At 38.0% G+C, this 16,363-nt stretch overlaps 2 protein-coding genes across 19 annotated transcripts in view; one reads left to right on the plus strand and one right to left on the minus strand.

The window, feature by feature from the left end:
• The window catches only part of LOC306852659 (dynamin-binding protein-like), a 52,670-nt gene extending 42,807 nt beyond the window's left edge, over positions 1-9,863 (plus strand). The window contains exons 8-17 of the mRNA XM_079389662.1: positions 1,189-1,206; positions 2,447-2,646; positions 2,777-2,907; positions 3,002-3,106; positions 3,713-3,844; positions 4,248-4,580; positions 4,677-4,859; positions 5,753-5,951; positions 6,045-6,694; positions 8,497-9,863. Coding sequence (XP_079245788.1) covers positions 1,189-1,206; positions 2,447-2,646; positions 2,777-2,907; positions 3,002-3,106; positions 3,713-3,844; positions 4,248-4,580; positions 4,677-4,859; positions 5,753-5,951; positions 6,045-6,694; positions 8,497-8,682 — 2,137 coding nt within the window. The 3' untranslated portion in view covers positions 8,683-9,863. The remainder of the gene's footprint in view (positions 1-1,188; positions 1,207-2,446; positions 2,647-2,776; positions 2,908-3,001; positions 3,107-3,712; positions 3,845-4,247; positions 4,581-4,676; positions 4,860-5,752; positions 5,952-6,044; positions 6,695-8,496) is intronic.
• Positions 9,656-14,646, minus strand: LOC306852660 (serine/arginine-rich splicing factor 2-like). 18 transcript variants are annotated; one of them, XR_013782646.1, is made up of 5 exons: positions 14,136-14,646; positions 13,033-13,352; positions 12,319-12,458; positions 11,704-11,788; positions 10,837-11,251 (listed from the first exon to the last, which is right to left on the minus strand). XR_013782646.1 is itself a non-coding variant. In XM_079389664.1 (3 exons), exons 1-2 carry the CDS (start codon positions 14,492-14,494, stop codon positions 13,040-13,042), a joined length of 672 nt encoding a protein of 223 aa, XP_079245790.1. In that variant the 5' UTR covers positions 14,495-14,646; the 3' UTR covers positions 10,837-11,788; positions 13,037-13,039. The 18 variants fall into 18 exon arrangements, 5 of the variants coding, with proteins under 5 accessions (XP_079245789.1, XP_079245790.1, XP_079245793.1 ...); XR_013782651.1 differs by having other exon boundaries at positions 10,842-11,251; positions 12,352-12,458; positions 13,037-13,352; XR_013782653.1 differs by having other exon boundaries at positions 10,842-11,251; positions 13,037-13,352.
• Positions 14,647-16,363: the final 1,717 nt, after the last annotated feature.

The following is a 16,363-nucleotide window of genomic DNA, read 5'->3' on the forward strand; positions in this document are numbered from 1 at the left end:
ACAATTGTTTTAAATTGTAATATTTCACAATATTACTGTTTTTACAGTATTTATGATCAAATAAATACAGCCTTGCTGAGTATGAGACTTATTTTAAAAACATTGAAGAATCTTACCGACCCAAAACTTTTCAATGGTAGTCTATTTGCATAACAGTGAAGCTTTATGTCTTTCAGTTTTCAGATCTTTGTTATTGTGGATTAGTTATGCATGCTGGGAGAGGAATGCGCCTCACCTAGTTTCACCACTTTGTTGATTTCACTGTTTCATCAATCGTTTCTGGCCTGTTCCTCTAGTGTTATATCTTAGGCTTTATTTGAACTTAAACACAGTTTGCCTGTGGCAACCAAGTTTCTTAACTAGTTTCTTATTGTAAACATTTATACTGCCATCTACGTCTTTTAAGCTAAGTCACTTCCTGTTAGTACAGAGTTTAGTTTGTTCTTGATATTTGCTTTAGCGCTTTACCAGATCAAGCAAAGAATACAAGGAAATATTCAGCAAATTTTCCCAGAAGTTCCAGAAATGTTTTTAGTAGGAGTGGGAACATGGAGCTGTTTGTCCCGAGTATCGAGGCATTTGCGAAATGAAAGTGTACTTTGAAAGTACTTTGCCAAGTCTATGGCTTAGCTTTATCCCAAATGACTGTGAATCCAGTCCTAAAAATTGCTAACATGCTGATTCTCTGGCAGGATGTTACTGTAACGAAGCTAGCCCCGAAAAAGAGGAATAAATCCTCTAAAAAGCTCCTTAAGAATAACGTCTGGTGTCTTTTATTACTTTTGAACTTCCACACTTGAGTGCACTAGATTCTGACTGACATTTCATTTTGGCTCTCAGTGGGAGATCAGAGAGGGGCCAGTGGAGGCCCCACAGAGGCTTACTGCTTGCCTAAAGCGGGTCACCCATGGCATGAGTTGCCCCAGCAACGGGCAGCATAATCAAGTGCACATATAGTTTTTCAGTTTCGCATTTGTCATCTTACCCTTTTGCCCGCTGCATTCGTGTTCATTGCAGCATAATGGCAAGACATGACTTTTATTGTAAAAATAAGCTATGTGAAACAAGGACATTATATGTGATTAGCTCATTGGCTTCTTTCTAATAAGAGACAGAGGTGGTTTAACCCGACACTGTGTGTTTTGTTCCCTTTCTCCCCTCTCTCTCCTTCTTCCTCTCCCCTGACAGAGGGATATACCGTGAGTGGTAAGTTTAACGCAACACTACAGCAACTGCATGTGAAGCGCCTGACAGCATGCTGAATGGTTATTAACCTGCGTAACCCTTTTCTCCTTGTGTTTGTGTGTGACCAGGGGGCCTTGTTTGCTCTGTGTGTGTGTGCTGTGTGTTTTGTTATCATTGCTTTGTCAATTCTGAGTCATATTCTGACTTAAATTTGCACAAATGAGTAGGGATAGGTATTGAACCAGATTTCCTATGATTCATTTGAGTATTATTTCGGTTATAACACATTTGCTTGCATATAAAAAGAAAACCCCTTTGTTTTATGCTGCAAATTATACAAGGAAGTGTTTCAGACTGATTGTTGTTTTGAACTATTTATTAAAAGAACCAGTTCATAAGTAATTTGTTGTCTGAAACTTTGTGTTTCGAGAACTCGTTTATTTGCCTCTTTATGATGAATCCTTTGTATTATTTGGATAAAAGCATCTGCTAAATTAATAAATGTAAATTTAATTTTTTGATAGTAGTGTATGTTTTTGATTCACTTAAATGAGTCATTTGTTTGTGAATCAGACTATGCTGGTCGGTTGTATGTATAAAAAACAAAAACAAACAAATCGTTCAAAATGAAGGTCGCGATTAAAAGATTTATTTATTTTTTGACCCAGCCCTACAGATTTCAAGTTGTGCAAAGCCATTTTTAATCAGAATATGATCCCAGTGAGAAAATTGGCTCATATTTTCAACTTTTGTTTTTTTATTGTTTTTCTGGCAGCTGATTTAATGCTTTGGGGTGGCATGTGAAACAGTTATTAACACAATCTCTGCGCTCATGATGTGGTACTTAAAGCAATTAAACCAACATAACAGTAGTGTTATTTGTCCAAGGGCAAAAAAAAAAGTAATTTAAACATATTCTAATTGCTACATGATGTTTAATCCAGATTCATTACTTTTGAAATATCCTATTCTGCAACATCCAAATCATGCTTTAGCTCTGGATTTGGATCTCCTCTGTTTTCATCCCATCAGTCAGAAAGTGTGCATTCTTTGTTAAAATGTCTTCGTAGCCTACTGTGTCTACTGTAACCCTTTTTAAAGTGGTTGACAGTGAGCCAGTGGATAACTGATGGATGAAAACAATGTGTGTGTTCAGTGACCCCAGTCTGCTGTCAAAGGAGGGTGAAGAATGTTACCTTGATGAGCGTCTAAATCTCTTTTTCACTTTATCTCCCTCTCTCACCCTTTTGTTCTGTCACAGGGGAAAGACAAACTACATTAATCTGGGTTCCTTCTTGATAAAGCCGGTGCAGAGAGTGATGCGTTACCCCTTGCTCCTGATGGAGCTGCTTAACACTACTCCTGAGTCACACCACGACAGGAAGCAGCTCGCAGAGGCAGTGATGTCCATTAAAGAGATCAACGTCAATATCAACGAATACAAAAGAAGAAAGGATCTTGGTACGTGACAGTGTTTATCATCTATCTATCTGTCTGTCTGTCTATTTTTCTATCTGTCTGTGGGATGGGATGTCTGCTTTCTGGCTGTGTGTGTGATCCATAACTCAACAGCACCATCTTTTGTCTACAGTGGTGAAGTACCGCAAAGGCGATGAAGACCGACTCATCGACAAGATCTCAAAGCTGAGTATGCATTCCATCATCAAGAAGTCTAACAGAGTGAGCAGCCATTTAAAGCACTTGACTGGCATCTCACCTCAGGTACATTGGCACTGCTGTTAATGACGCCATAATTTCTTGACCGAGAGATTCAGTTGAATTGGTCTTAACCAAACTGCTCTTTATTACTTCGTAGATCAAAGATGAAGCTTTTGATGAAGCAGAGAAAAGATTCAGACTCCAAGAGCGACTAATCAAATCCTTCATCAGGGACATCTCCCTCTATCTGCAACATATAAGGGTACTGAAATTGATTTCTGCCTAAGTTCTTTACAAATCTTTCCATATGCTTCCATTCATGTTGTCAGTTTTTTTTACGGTGGCCCAATAGTGCACAACACAACGAAAACATGCCTCAACACAATTAAATTAGCACAAAACAACGGAAACAAACCACGACACAACGAAAACATGCCACAACACAACGAAATTAGCACAAAACAATAGAAACAAGCCGCAACACAATAAAATTAGGACAACATGATGAAAACATGCCTCAACACAATGAAATTAGCACAACACAATGAAATTAGCACAACACAGCGGAAACAATCCGCAACAAAATGAAATTAGCACAACACAACGAACACAAGCCGCAACACAACGAAATTAGCACAGCACAATGAAAACATGCCTCAACACAATGAAATAAGCAAAGCACAACGAAATTAGCACAACACAACAGAAATAATCCACAACACAACAAAATTAGTCCTATCCGTTGTGTTGTGGCGATTTAATTGTATTGTGTACTACTGTGTTTTTTTTTTTCTGTTTTGCATGATCAAATTCACTTTTTGATTCAGTATCTGAAGTAATTTTGCCTGACCCATTACATATCCAATAGGAGTCAGCCTCAGTAAATGTCCTGGCCGCCATCAGTTTCTGTGACATCTACACAGAAAGGCAACCGCATATGGACCCTGAACGTTTTCAAAGAGCGCATCGATGCATCAGCGACAAACAGTTCACAGAGTTTGTGAGTACCAAAATTACATCACATTACGTTTCATAGTGAACAACTTAAAATGGACAGTTTGCCCAAAAATGAAAATTTTGTCATTAATTACTCCCCCTCAAGCCGTTCCAAACCTGTAAGACCTGTTCATCTTCAGAACACAAATTAAGATATTTTCGATGAAATCCGAGAGCTTTCTGACACTGCATAGACAGCAATGGAACTACCACTTTCAAGGCCCAGAAACGTAATAAAGATATCATTAAAATAGTCATGTGACATCTGTGGTTCAACCATACATACATTTTGATTAGTTTTTCTAGTAGTTAATTCACTTATTGTATTTGGATTACGCCCATGATACTGGCATGAACTATGTCTCAAATCTTTCTAAATGCATGTCTGCGTGTCTGTCTTTGAGCAGAAGGAGAGGACAGAAGCCCTAGTCATCACTCCCCTCACCCAGCTGCTCAATATGTTTGCCGGTCCCCACAAACTGATCCAGAAACGTAGAGACAAGCTGCTGGACTTCGACAACTGTAAGGAGCGTGCAGAGAGGCTGAAGGACAAACGCGTGCAAGAGGAGCTGCAGGCGGCAAGAAATAACTACGAAGCTCTGAACGCCCAGCTGCTGGATGAGCTGCCCAAGTTCCACCATGCAGCCGAAGATCTGTTCACCAGCTGCGTGAGGGGCTTCACCCAGGCCCAGAGAGATTTCATTGCACTCACGCTTGTAGAGCTCACTCCACTGCTGCAGGTGAAGACATAGCTTTATCGTGCTCTGTAACATTCCTGTGAGGTCTTCGGCCTTCTTAATTTTTTTAAATTTAATGTTATGTTTACATCTCTCTAGCTGTCTGGTTTGGGTGGTACAGAAGGAAATCTGGTGTCCTTGTTCCAAGAGGAGCACACTCGTGTGTTGGATTTACTTCAGAGCTTCAGTTTCTTTCCTGATAATCTTCCTACAACAACTGTACGCAAGCCTTTTGACAAGAAGACTCTGGAGAAACAGAACTCAAAGAAACAACAAGGCCCTGTGAGTTTCCCAAATGCAGCCTGATCCAAAACGGACAGATATTCTTAAGTCTTATCTAAAACTGTAAAAAATCGTTTTCATTAATTGAAGTATTAGATGAAAACTAGAACGATGATTAGAAATATTGCCTTGGCAACTAACTGGAATAAAATAAGTTTCAGCTGAAGTACTTAAATTACTAAAACTGAAATAAAAAATAAATTATAAAAACAAAGCTAAATAATTTTTTTTTTAAATGACAACTAATTTAAATGAAGCTAAAATAAAAGATAAATATTAGATGAAAAACCTAAGCTTAAAAATATAAACATAAAATAGAAATATTGCCTTGGCAACTAACTGAAATAAAATAAGTTTAAGCTGAAGTACTAACATGACTATAAATATTAGATAAAAAACATAAGCTTAAAAAATGAAAATTAGAAATATTTCCTTGGCAGCTAATTGAAATAATATAAGTTTAGGTTAAAGTACTGAATTACTAAAACGGAAATAAAAATAAATTAATATAATATAGAAATATAAAAAAAAGCACAAAAAAATGACAAAAGTATATAAAATTAAAACGAAACGAGTTAAAATGAAAACTGAAAATATAAAAATAAAAGGTCATTCAAAATATGAATAAACTACTAGTATATAAATAATACTAACACTGTTTCTTTGCTAATTAGTTTTAAATCTCCTTAATCTTAAACAATCAAGATTAAAAACAGCTTAAACCAAGGTGGATATCTGATCAGGCCAGTTTTTAAGCTGTTTTGGACTCTTTGCAACTAGCCAGTCAGAAATGTTTTTCAGTAGCACAGTAAACCATGGTGATGAAAGACAGATTTCTATCCATTTATTAATTTTCCTCTTTTTCTGTTCCGCATTTCTGTCTGATTTTGCAGCCAAACTATGTGCTTCAGACAGATGAGCACCGAGCGGGGCTTCTGGCAAAATATGGCCCAGAGAAACTCTTCCAAGCTGAAAGAAATTTTAATGCAGCACAGGACTTGGACGTGTCCGTACTGGAGGGAGACATAGTGGGTGTCATCAAGCAGCAAGACCCCATGGGCAGCCAGAACCGCTGGCTAATAGACAATGGAGGTTTGTATCGCATTATCTATATGTGATACATGTGTCAGCATTTCCTAAAATACATTCGGCTTAAACAGCCTCTTTTTTTTGTTTTTCCTTTAGTTACAAAGGGCTTTGTGTATAGTTCCTTCTTAAAGCCCTACAATCCACGCAGGAGTCAGTCGGATGTTTCCATTGAGAGCCAGTCATCAAATGAGTCTGGCTACGGTGGCTCCTCTCCCATGTTCTCACGGCAGAATAGTAACAGCACTCTGACTTTCAACCAGGAGACATCGACTGTCAGCTTCACAACGGCGATGCCTCCACACACTCGCACAAGTCAAGAGACCGCTCCGAGAAAAAACAGAGAAGCTTCTTCAACCAACTTCTCTTCCTCCAGTCAGAGGGATTCCCTCGACCCCACCTGCAGAAACTCTCCCGATAATAAAGAACTGCCTGAGACAGCCTGTCGAAATGACAGGGAACACTCAGAGCCCTCCTACCGAAATTCCACCAATCACAGAGACTCTTTAGACCCTGATAAAAACACTCCTACCAATCACAGAGACCCTTCAGACTTCTCTGAGACAGATTCTTGTCCCTCCAGTAAGAACTCCAGGTATGAATCTTCCTCGAGGTACCAAGACTCGCGTTACAGCTCACAGCAGAGACAAAATGGAGACCATTCGGTACAGCAGAGAAGGCCACAGTACAGTCCTGAGGAGTATATAGATCCAGAGCCTGAACCTGAACCTGAGATAGATGGACACCAGGTATGTGGTGAACTAAATCAGAATTCAGTGATTGCATACTTTCAACATTAAATGGCATTCACAACCCATTTTACTTCTAAAATGTGACACATTTTTTTGTTAAACAAATGAGAATATGATGTTAATTAACAATTTTGTATACACTGTTTAAATAAAAAAATAATTAAAATGAAATATAATTTGTAATAAATATAATGTATAATAAAACAGTTAAACTGTATCACTCAACATCTTTGATTTACTCATATTAATAGGTTCGGTTTTGTCTTGTCATGTTGAAAATCTTCTCCTTATTAGTTATTATTAGTTAGAAGTTAATACACCATTTGATCTTTAAAACAATTGTGTACAAATTAATTTAACTCTATAGTAATTTGGAATTAAATGATTTTAAATAATTTAATATAATTTAAAAAATAAATATGATTTGTAATAAATATAATTTATGTGTAACAAAATAATTAAACCACATTATTTGACATTTGTGGTTCTTCATATGTGACCCTGGACCACAAAATCAGTCTTAAGTAGCAAGGGTATATTTGTAGCAAAAATACATTGTATGGGTCAAAATGATCAATTTTTCTTTTATGCCAAAAATCAATAGGACATCAAGTAAATATCATGTTCCATGAAGATATTTTGAAAATTTCCTACTGCAAACATATCAAAACTTAATTTTTGATTAATAATATGCATTTCTAAGAACTTCATTTGGACAACTTTAAAGGTGATTTTCTCAATATTTAGATTTCTTTTGCACCCTCAGATATGTATCTCAGCCAAATATTGTCCTAACATAACAAACCATACATCAATGAAAGGCTTATTTATTCAGCTTTCAGATGATGTATAAATATTGATTTAAAAAAATTGACCTTATGACCTTATGGCTGGTTTTGTGGACCAGGATCACATATTATTAGGTTCAGTTTTCATTTCATGTTGACTTTGAAATATCAGGGAGCTGCCCTGATATTGAAACACCATCATGTTCATCAACAATATTGTATATAAATTAATCATATTAATTATCATCAACATCATCACCATAATATTAATATATAATAACTCAAGATTCAAGATTTTTATTAGTCTCACACACAATTATACAGAATATAACCAGCAGTGAAATGTAAGTCAGGTCCGCTCCAAGGACAGTGCAATTATAAAGAATACAAATATTAAGAAAAAGAAAAGTAGGAAAAAATAAAAGAATAAAATAAAATAAAAGATAAGATAAAAAAATATAAATATAAATGTGCAGGTCAGTATGTTGTTGACATAAATAGTAATATAACAGGAATGTGCAAAAAAGTTGTACAGGGTATTTAAATAGCAGCAATATGAGGTAGAAAAATTATGAATAGCTTATAGATATATTGATATTTACATGGAGTCAAGTGATGTTATGGCACAGAGTTAGAGTTTAGGAGCCTGATGGCCTGGGGGAAGAAGCTCCTCCTAAGTCTCTCAGTTTTTGCCATCAGGCTACGGAAGCGCTTACCAGATGGAAGCAAAGTGAATAGTCGGTTACCAGGGTGATTAGAGTCCTTGATGATTTTGACAGCTCTATTTTTGCAGCGTTTGAGGTAGATGTCCTGCAGAGAGGGGAGAGCAGACCCTGAGATGCGCTCAGCTAAGCGCACAACTCTCTGTAGTGCTTTGCAGTCCTGATTGGAGCTGTTTCCATACCACACTGAGATGCACTGAGTCAATAGGTTTTAGGTTTAGGAGTCAATAGGAGAAGAGGTTTTACTTCTTGTCAATATTCATATAATTTTTCTACTTTGTTCTTTCAGATATATTACGCTCTTTACTCCTTCAGTGCACGTTGTGCAAATGAGCTCAGCATTTCAGCCAATCAGCGAGTCCGAATCCTTGAGTTCCAGGACATGAATGGCAACCAGGAGTGGTGGCTGGGGGAGGCAGGAGGAAGGAGGGGTTACGTCCCATCCAACTACATCCGCAAATCTGAGTACACATGAGCTGCACATTTAAACAAGAACAATCCCCAATTACCCCAGACCACTACAGGCAAACTCATTACGGGGAGAACACTACAAAAGGACATTACTGTGCCTTAACTATAGAGGAGATGCACTGATGTGGTGAACTGGTCATTGCTACTGAAGGAAAAAATAATACCCTCCATATTGACTACAGTCAATGAATGTAATTCCTGACTCCTAGTGGTCATAGAGGATGGTGCAGGTGGAATTTGAAAAAAATGTGCTAGTTTGGACTGAGAGGCGGTTTGGTGTTGGATTCAATGATCTGACATGTTCTGCTGTTCTTGGAAACTCCATTTATAGTGTTAGCGCTTAATTGCTCCGTAGAGAGCATAGATCTCTTTTGATGTGTAGGAGTGGAGTGGAGGACTAGTATTGGGCATGTGCGATTACTGATGGGATTAATATTCCAGGACTGGCATGATAGTGATGCCCATAAATAAGAGTGCAAGAGAGTGAATGAGCGTTTGTTTGTGTGCCAGTGAGTGTGTGTGGAGTGTTTTCAGATGTTGCCTCCTCCCTTCATCTGACAATCATAGTTCACCTAGAGCAGGGGTCACCAAGTTCGGTCCTGGAGGGTCCCGGTGTCCTGCAGAGTTTAGCTCCAACCCTAATCAAACACACCTGAAGCAACTAATCAAGGTCTTACTAGGTATACTTGAAATTTCCAGGCAGGTGTGTTGAGGCAAGTTGGAGCTAAACTCTGCAAAACACCGGCCCTCCGGGATCAAGTTTGATGACCCCTGACCGAGAGAGACAAAATAAAAGATTCCGCTGGGTTTCAGTGAATGCGAACAAAATATATATGAAGTGTTTGGATTTAGTCCCCATTGTGGTTCTCAGATGATAACATAATTACCACTGGTGATCATATATTCCTGAAAATATGAATGAAATGCAAGAGACACTTTTTTTTTAAGGTACAGTGTTTTTTACCTTTTTACTTTTTGATAGCATTAAGTTTGCCACTTGCACTTGAATGCATTTACAAGTTAACACTGACGTGTTTTGAGCAGTTGTGAGTAAGTTCAAGGCACCTGTGAGATCATTTGATGTGATGCACCAACAGATGATCTCTGAATATTTATCTCTCATGCTGTATATGCAGAGAATGAACTTCTGCACTCCATTGTCAACTGATCCATTTCTCCTCCTTTAAATAAAAAAAAAAGAAATCTGTTTGAGTGTTCCGTCTAATAATTCTGTAGGGTATGGCTGCACCTATTTGCAATTGTTTGGCAATACTGATTTTAACACAATTTTGTTTTCAAGCGTTGTATGTGTCATTTATGGGAACAGACTGGATGATTCCATGATGTGTGCTGCATATATGCAGGGAAAGACTGACTCTTGCCAGGTGTTTCAGTCTCAAATTAGTTTTTAGTCTTTCAGTGAAATTTCTATTAATATTCAACAAACAGCTTATTTAAAATGATTGTGCAAACTCGTGGCACAGTATGTAGCTACTCATTCCCCCACTTTTTACAGGGTGACTCTGGTGGACCCCTGGTTTGTCAGAAGTATGAGACTCATTACATCTATGGTGTGGTGACAGCTGTGGAAAAAAGAACCGGCCTGGAATCTATGCCCGTGTCACCAAGTTCATTGACTGGATCAATGAAAAGATGCATGCAGCTTAGGATGGCTACTTCCAAGGTTTGAGTTCAATGATCTAGTAGCTGAAAGAGGTTTTACCTGAGAAAACCAATTTACAATTAATGTAAAAATGGTCTAGTGACCGTTATGTGGAAAAAGCACAATTAGTAACCAAAGGCCTAACAACATCAGTGGGTTTAATGTCAATTTCTAATCTGATCTTATACATTAAAGGCCAATTAAAAGCTATTTAATAAAATGCACATATTGACATTAAGCTTGAAGGAGTGGGTTTAAGCAGACTAAATTGAACGTAACAAGAAAAGTCTGTTCTGACATTTTGAAAAGAAATTAAACCGCATTTATGAACTCAAACCGACTCTACTTTGACTTGTGTAACGTTTTCAAAGTAGAGTTGTTTTTTTAACACTTATTCAAGTAAAAATGTTTGGATGTCTTAATGGCAAATTCATCTTGGAATAAAACTTCAAAAGCACATTGAGTGTGAATATGAATGAGATCACATGTACCAATACTTTAAACAACGCACAATTTATTTCCAGTTAAGGAAGGTTTAACTTGCTGCTTTACACCAAACATAAGAGACACTGACAAACTAGTAAAAATTAGGTATACATCAAATCAGCCATATTCAGAGAAAGAAAACCTTTATTATCATTCACATGGAAATTACGACGGAGTGAGCATGTCACAAATTATAGAACTTCTGGAGATGTGAAAAGCTCAGATATCTGCCTTATAGGTTTTCACAAAAGCACTTGCACAGGATCTTTCTGCAAAAAGAAATGCTGTAGCCAAAATTTAAAGAATCAAATCAAGGCGTTACACAGGAGCAATCAGGAGAATACTGGAAACAGCCAAGCACTCTGCACCGCAACACGCCACCTTAACAGCTAACCAGCAAAACTCAACTGCTACGCAACTGCGCCTAGTGCATAGAAAATACACAAGAGAGAATATTAGAATCATGTTGATGTGAAATTTTCCATTTAAACCATAACACCTGCTCAGTTAGCAATCTGTATGATGTCATGGTTTTACATCGTGCAATTTTTTTTAGTGGCCAAATTACAGTCTCTACCCAGTCCTTTAAGGTCAAAGAAATATTCACAACATCCAAAATTGTCCATTAGTAAATGTTTATTACGAACAAAAAACTGATTAAAATGAACTTACTTTAGTCTGGGAGAAAAAAAAAAAAAAAAATGCAAACTACCAAAAATGAAGAGAAGTGATTTCACCTAGTAGCCCAATTTAGGCATAAAGATCATTTAATAAATCACATGGAATTCAAATGTATGATACAAAAACAATTGTGGGCAACACGGAGAGAGAGAGAAAAAAAAATCATTTAAAAGATTTAGACCAAATTACAATAACCTTTCGGTCTGATACATGGATAATTTGGGTATCCTCAGACGGACATCTGTTCGATGCGATCTTCGAAGATTCAACCAGCTGACATCTAGAAGAAAAGAAGAATCAAGTTAGTTTCAAAGAGCTAAACAGGAGGTTCTACAGTAATCGTCATAAAGCGAGGCATTGCATTTTACGCAACGCTCAATAGCTGGTCCTCAGTTATACAGAACAATCAGGCACTCTTTCCACATAACGAGAAGCTAACCATATTTAAAATTAATCTATGGACCTCATTTTTGTTCTGCAAGAAACCTCGTGTACCTGATGTTTGTTCTGCAAGAAACCTCATGGGTAGAGAGCCAACAAACCTGAGGGTGAAATTAACTTCTCATAGCCACTTTAAGTGTCAGCAAGCTGAGGTATCATTTATTGGCAGTTAGAACAAGCCAACTAAAATAGTTACTTAAAAGTACTAAATTACAGGCCTGATTAAAATCAGACACCCAGCAGCCTGACAGCTTAAACTAGCTCTGGGAACACACCCCATATCCATCCCGCTTTTGCCTATGCCACGATAGACATGAGTTTGTGACAAGGATGATGAAAAGGTCTCAGTCCATTGTCCTGCAGACGTACCTCAACACCACCTCAACACTCAATGAGACCGACCTGCTCCATAGCAACCGCCAATCAGCAGCAGGCAGCCAATGGCCGGATCACACACTAACTGCTCTCAAACTGCCCCAAACTCCTCTTTTGCAAACAGGAATCAGCAGCTTGGAGGAAAGAATTCCACATTTAGATGAAATCAATGGATTTTGGCTGGTACACGTTTCAAAATAATATACTTACGGCATCATACCCACGACAGCTCCAAATCAAATATCCATTGAGAGGTTTAGGATGTGAATTAAAAACAAACCCTTAAAAGTCATGCAGAAACAGATACCAGACAAATGCTGTGAATAACACCTCCAAACTCATTTTGGGTAAAACCTGAAACCTCCTTTAAAATGATGCATCTACCGATCTACTACATCTGCAGATGTCTTGAAGGACTTGGAGAAAAAAAAAAAAGTAGAGGGGCGAAACAAAATATAAAAATTTTAAGCAGCCATTTTAAGTGATAAGTGAGCTATGCATGCCTTCACTTTACCCCACTTTGAGCAGGAGTTATATTGGAGTCATTAGCTGGTCTGCTTAAAATCGAAAGTTCAGGACTACTGAGGGGTTTTAACAAAAAAAAAAAAAAAACTTCAGATGCACTTTGTCCTTACAATTCCTGTATGGCAAATTCCACCAGTTGCAAGAAAATTACAAAAATACTTTAATACAAAGCTTTAGGCTCACCTACATTTCAGGATTCAGCAGTGGCTCCAGTATCCCCAGGAGATTTGGGTCTGCTTCTCGATCTGGATCGTGATTTGGATCCTTTGTTGGATCTGGGAGTACGGCTCCTGGAGTGAGACTTGGACTTAGACCTTGAACGGGACCTGGAAGCCGATTTGGACTTGCTTCTGCGTGGTGTGCGGGTTTTGGAGCGGGACCTGGATTGGGAACGGGAGTAGGACCTGGATCTGGATCGGCTGTAGCGGGATCTGCTACGGCAACGGGACCGGCTCCTGCTCTTGGACCTAGACCTGCTGTGCCTCCTGCGCCGAGGACTACGGCTAAAAACATAGCCAATGAACAAATTAGCATTAGCAGAGAATTGTTTGCACAGTGGAAAAAACAAAAGCAGCTGGTGTTACAGTATTACAAAACACCATTGTAATACATTTTGTAATTAAAAGGCTAGTAGCATGCATGTAATTAAATGAGACTATACACAAGAACGCATCTATTTGCTACATCCCATACAAAACTTTTGCCAAGGCGTCTCTTTACCAAAACCAGTAAATCAAATTTAATTAACACGTTGCCGCATCCAAACCACAAATGCTCGTAGCACACTGATGGGGACGTTTGATTCACTTTCAAGAATCGTTTTTCTAATTAGATTCAAGGAGTTAACACTAAGAGCCTAGTTATAACGTGATCTCAACTATTAAAAATCTCCATTATATTAAAGAGCAAATGTGCTGTAGTAAAACCGCTCGGGAATGGGTTTGGTTTTCAAACGGCTACAACTGATTCAAATGAACCGATTCAAAAGAACCAACTGAACACGAATCACAAAGTTGAGCAATTGTTTGGTCCTGCGCCACACAAACGAAGGAACGATACAAATACTATAAAAAGGAAACAGATTTAAAATAAACTCAATGAATCAAGCTGCTTATGATGATAAAATAAATCGCATTTATAAGCAAAACAAGGATTAACGTAAGGTTATAACACATGGTGTTTTAGCATCTTGAGGCCTAAGGCCTCATTTAAGGGCTGCAGATGTGATCTTCGAACATGGACGGTAACTTACAGTAGTTTAAAACGGAAATATATGTGGGCCTTACCTTCGGCTTCTCCGTCCATGTCCACCCCCGTACCTCCTCGGCGGGGCTCCGCGGCGGCTGTAATGCGAATCTGGCGGGCGCCCGTATCGCGCCATCTGCACGCGCAGCTCGCGCCCGTCCAGCAGCGCGCCGTCCATGGCGTCCATCGCATCCTCCGCGTCCCGCTTATCATGAAAACGGACGAAGGCGAACCCGCGGCTCTCTTTTGTGTACCGGTCTCTCGGGATGTAGACGTCCCCGACCCGGCCGTACTTTTCGAAAACTCGCCGCAGCGTTTCAGGGGACGTGCGGTACGTCAAATTGTCGACTTTTAAAGATGTCATGCCCTCGACGTCAGGCGGAGGTCTGCCGTAACTCATCTCGAATCACTAACCCTGCTGCAGTACGTTACGCGAAAAATAAAACAGATACTACCGAGATTTTCAGAAAAAATAGCGAACCATTCAGGAGAGTCCAAAGAACCACGCCGCGAGCAGATAACTCTCTAAAATGGCGGTAACCGGAAGTCCGCGGTTGGTGGAGGCTGGCTTTTATTTTCTTTCCAAGATGAGCTAATACTGCCACTTCTGGTCTTAAAGCGACACTACAGGTTACCTCTTGACTGGGAACAAAGACCTGCAAACTTAGCACGAGTTTGAACAAATATAATAAACCAGATAATTTTTTTGACGTCGCCAGACACAAGTGGTATGTAGTGCATTTAATTCAAATGTCCTCAATTTAAGTTACTGAGCAACAACTGGTGCTTTCCTTAAAAAGTAGCGAGGTCCATGGACAAGTTTAGGGGAAACTAGCCTATAAAAAACTAAAAATAAATAAATAATACAATAAATCGTAAACCCAGATTAAAATAAATTAAAACCAAGCAGTGCTATAATGATGTAATAGAAACTGAATATTTTAGACGTATTTATAATTTAAATTTTTCACTGTATAAATAGTCTTTATAAAATTTTAGATGTGAGGATTATCATATTTGCGACATCTACAAATAAGCAGGGTTTATTGAATAATTTTAGTTGTGTATGTTTCAGTCTAATCAGCACAAATATAAGTGTTGCTGCTTCCAAATGACATTACAATGAAATTATAATATTGCAAACACACAAGAAGAACATATTCACAATCATAAGATTAAGAGCACAGAACATAAGCTATAAATAAAGTAATAACTGGTATTGATTAAGTGATAACTGGTATAAACGATCAAATGATAAATAACATAATTTAGTGATAATGACAAAATGAAGAAACTAAATAAAATCAAATAGCACAGTCACTCTCTTGAAGCTCCTGAGCTAGCCTAACTGCTGCTGTTACTTGCTAATAATATAAATAATAATATTACATTTCAATTGAAACAGAGCTGACACAAGGGCCACTAAATGAACACCAGTTGAGGTTCCCTTACTGCACTGCAAAATCACTTGTACTGCGCAAAACCTCAAGTCTGGGTGACCAATAGCGCTTCTGAGGACAGTAATCCAGCTCTGATCATTGAGCAGTAAATCTCACTGATTTCTGTACATGATGTTGTCTTCCAGCAGGGGGCGCCTGGAGGCCCAGAGACCTTAATACTCCATTGAGTTACATTCAGATCTCACAATGTTTTACTGAAGACCTTTCTATATTTAACATATAACCTTTTAAATGCTTTGATTACAAGAATTGATAACGTGACATATAAATGCATTTTTAAAAATCCTTATATTCTACCCGCAAACGACTGTGATTGGTCTATTCTTAAGTAACAGGTGACAGGTGCATATGCTACTATCGCAGCCCTCTTCCTGTTGACAGAAAATTATAGCAAAAGTGGGTGGAAGTGATATAATGACAAATTAATAAGAATGTTGTTTCATATACATAAAAGAAAACTTAAGTTATATTTAGTGTAATGTGGCTCATTGTGGCTGTTGGGAAGTAACTATTTACATGTAATTTAATTACAAATTAAATGTAATTCTAATCAATTACAGTTACTGAGAAAAAATGTATAATTAAATTACAGTTACTTATGAAAAGGTTTTTTTTTTTTTGTTTCACACACACCCACATATAGATTTTACTGATTTCTTTCATAAATTGCATTGACTGCTTTAAAATATGAGCCACCACTGTTTCAGGTATGCTTATTCGATAACTGTTTTATTTCCTACTTGGGTTTATGTAGGCCTATATGCTTTGTTATTTTTTTAAAAGATAAATAGTTTTTTTTCCCCAAGCCA

This window comes from Barbus barbus (assembly GCF_936440315.1).
Source record: "Barbus barbus genome assembly, chromosome: 32".
Classification (NCBI taxonomy): Eukaryota; Metazoa; Chordata; class Actinopteri; order Cypriniformes; family Cyprinidae; genus Barbus; species Barbus barbus.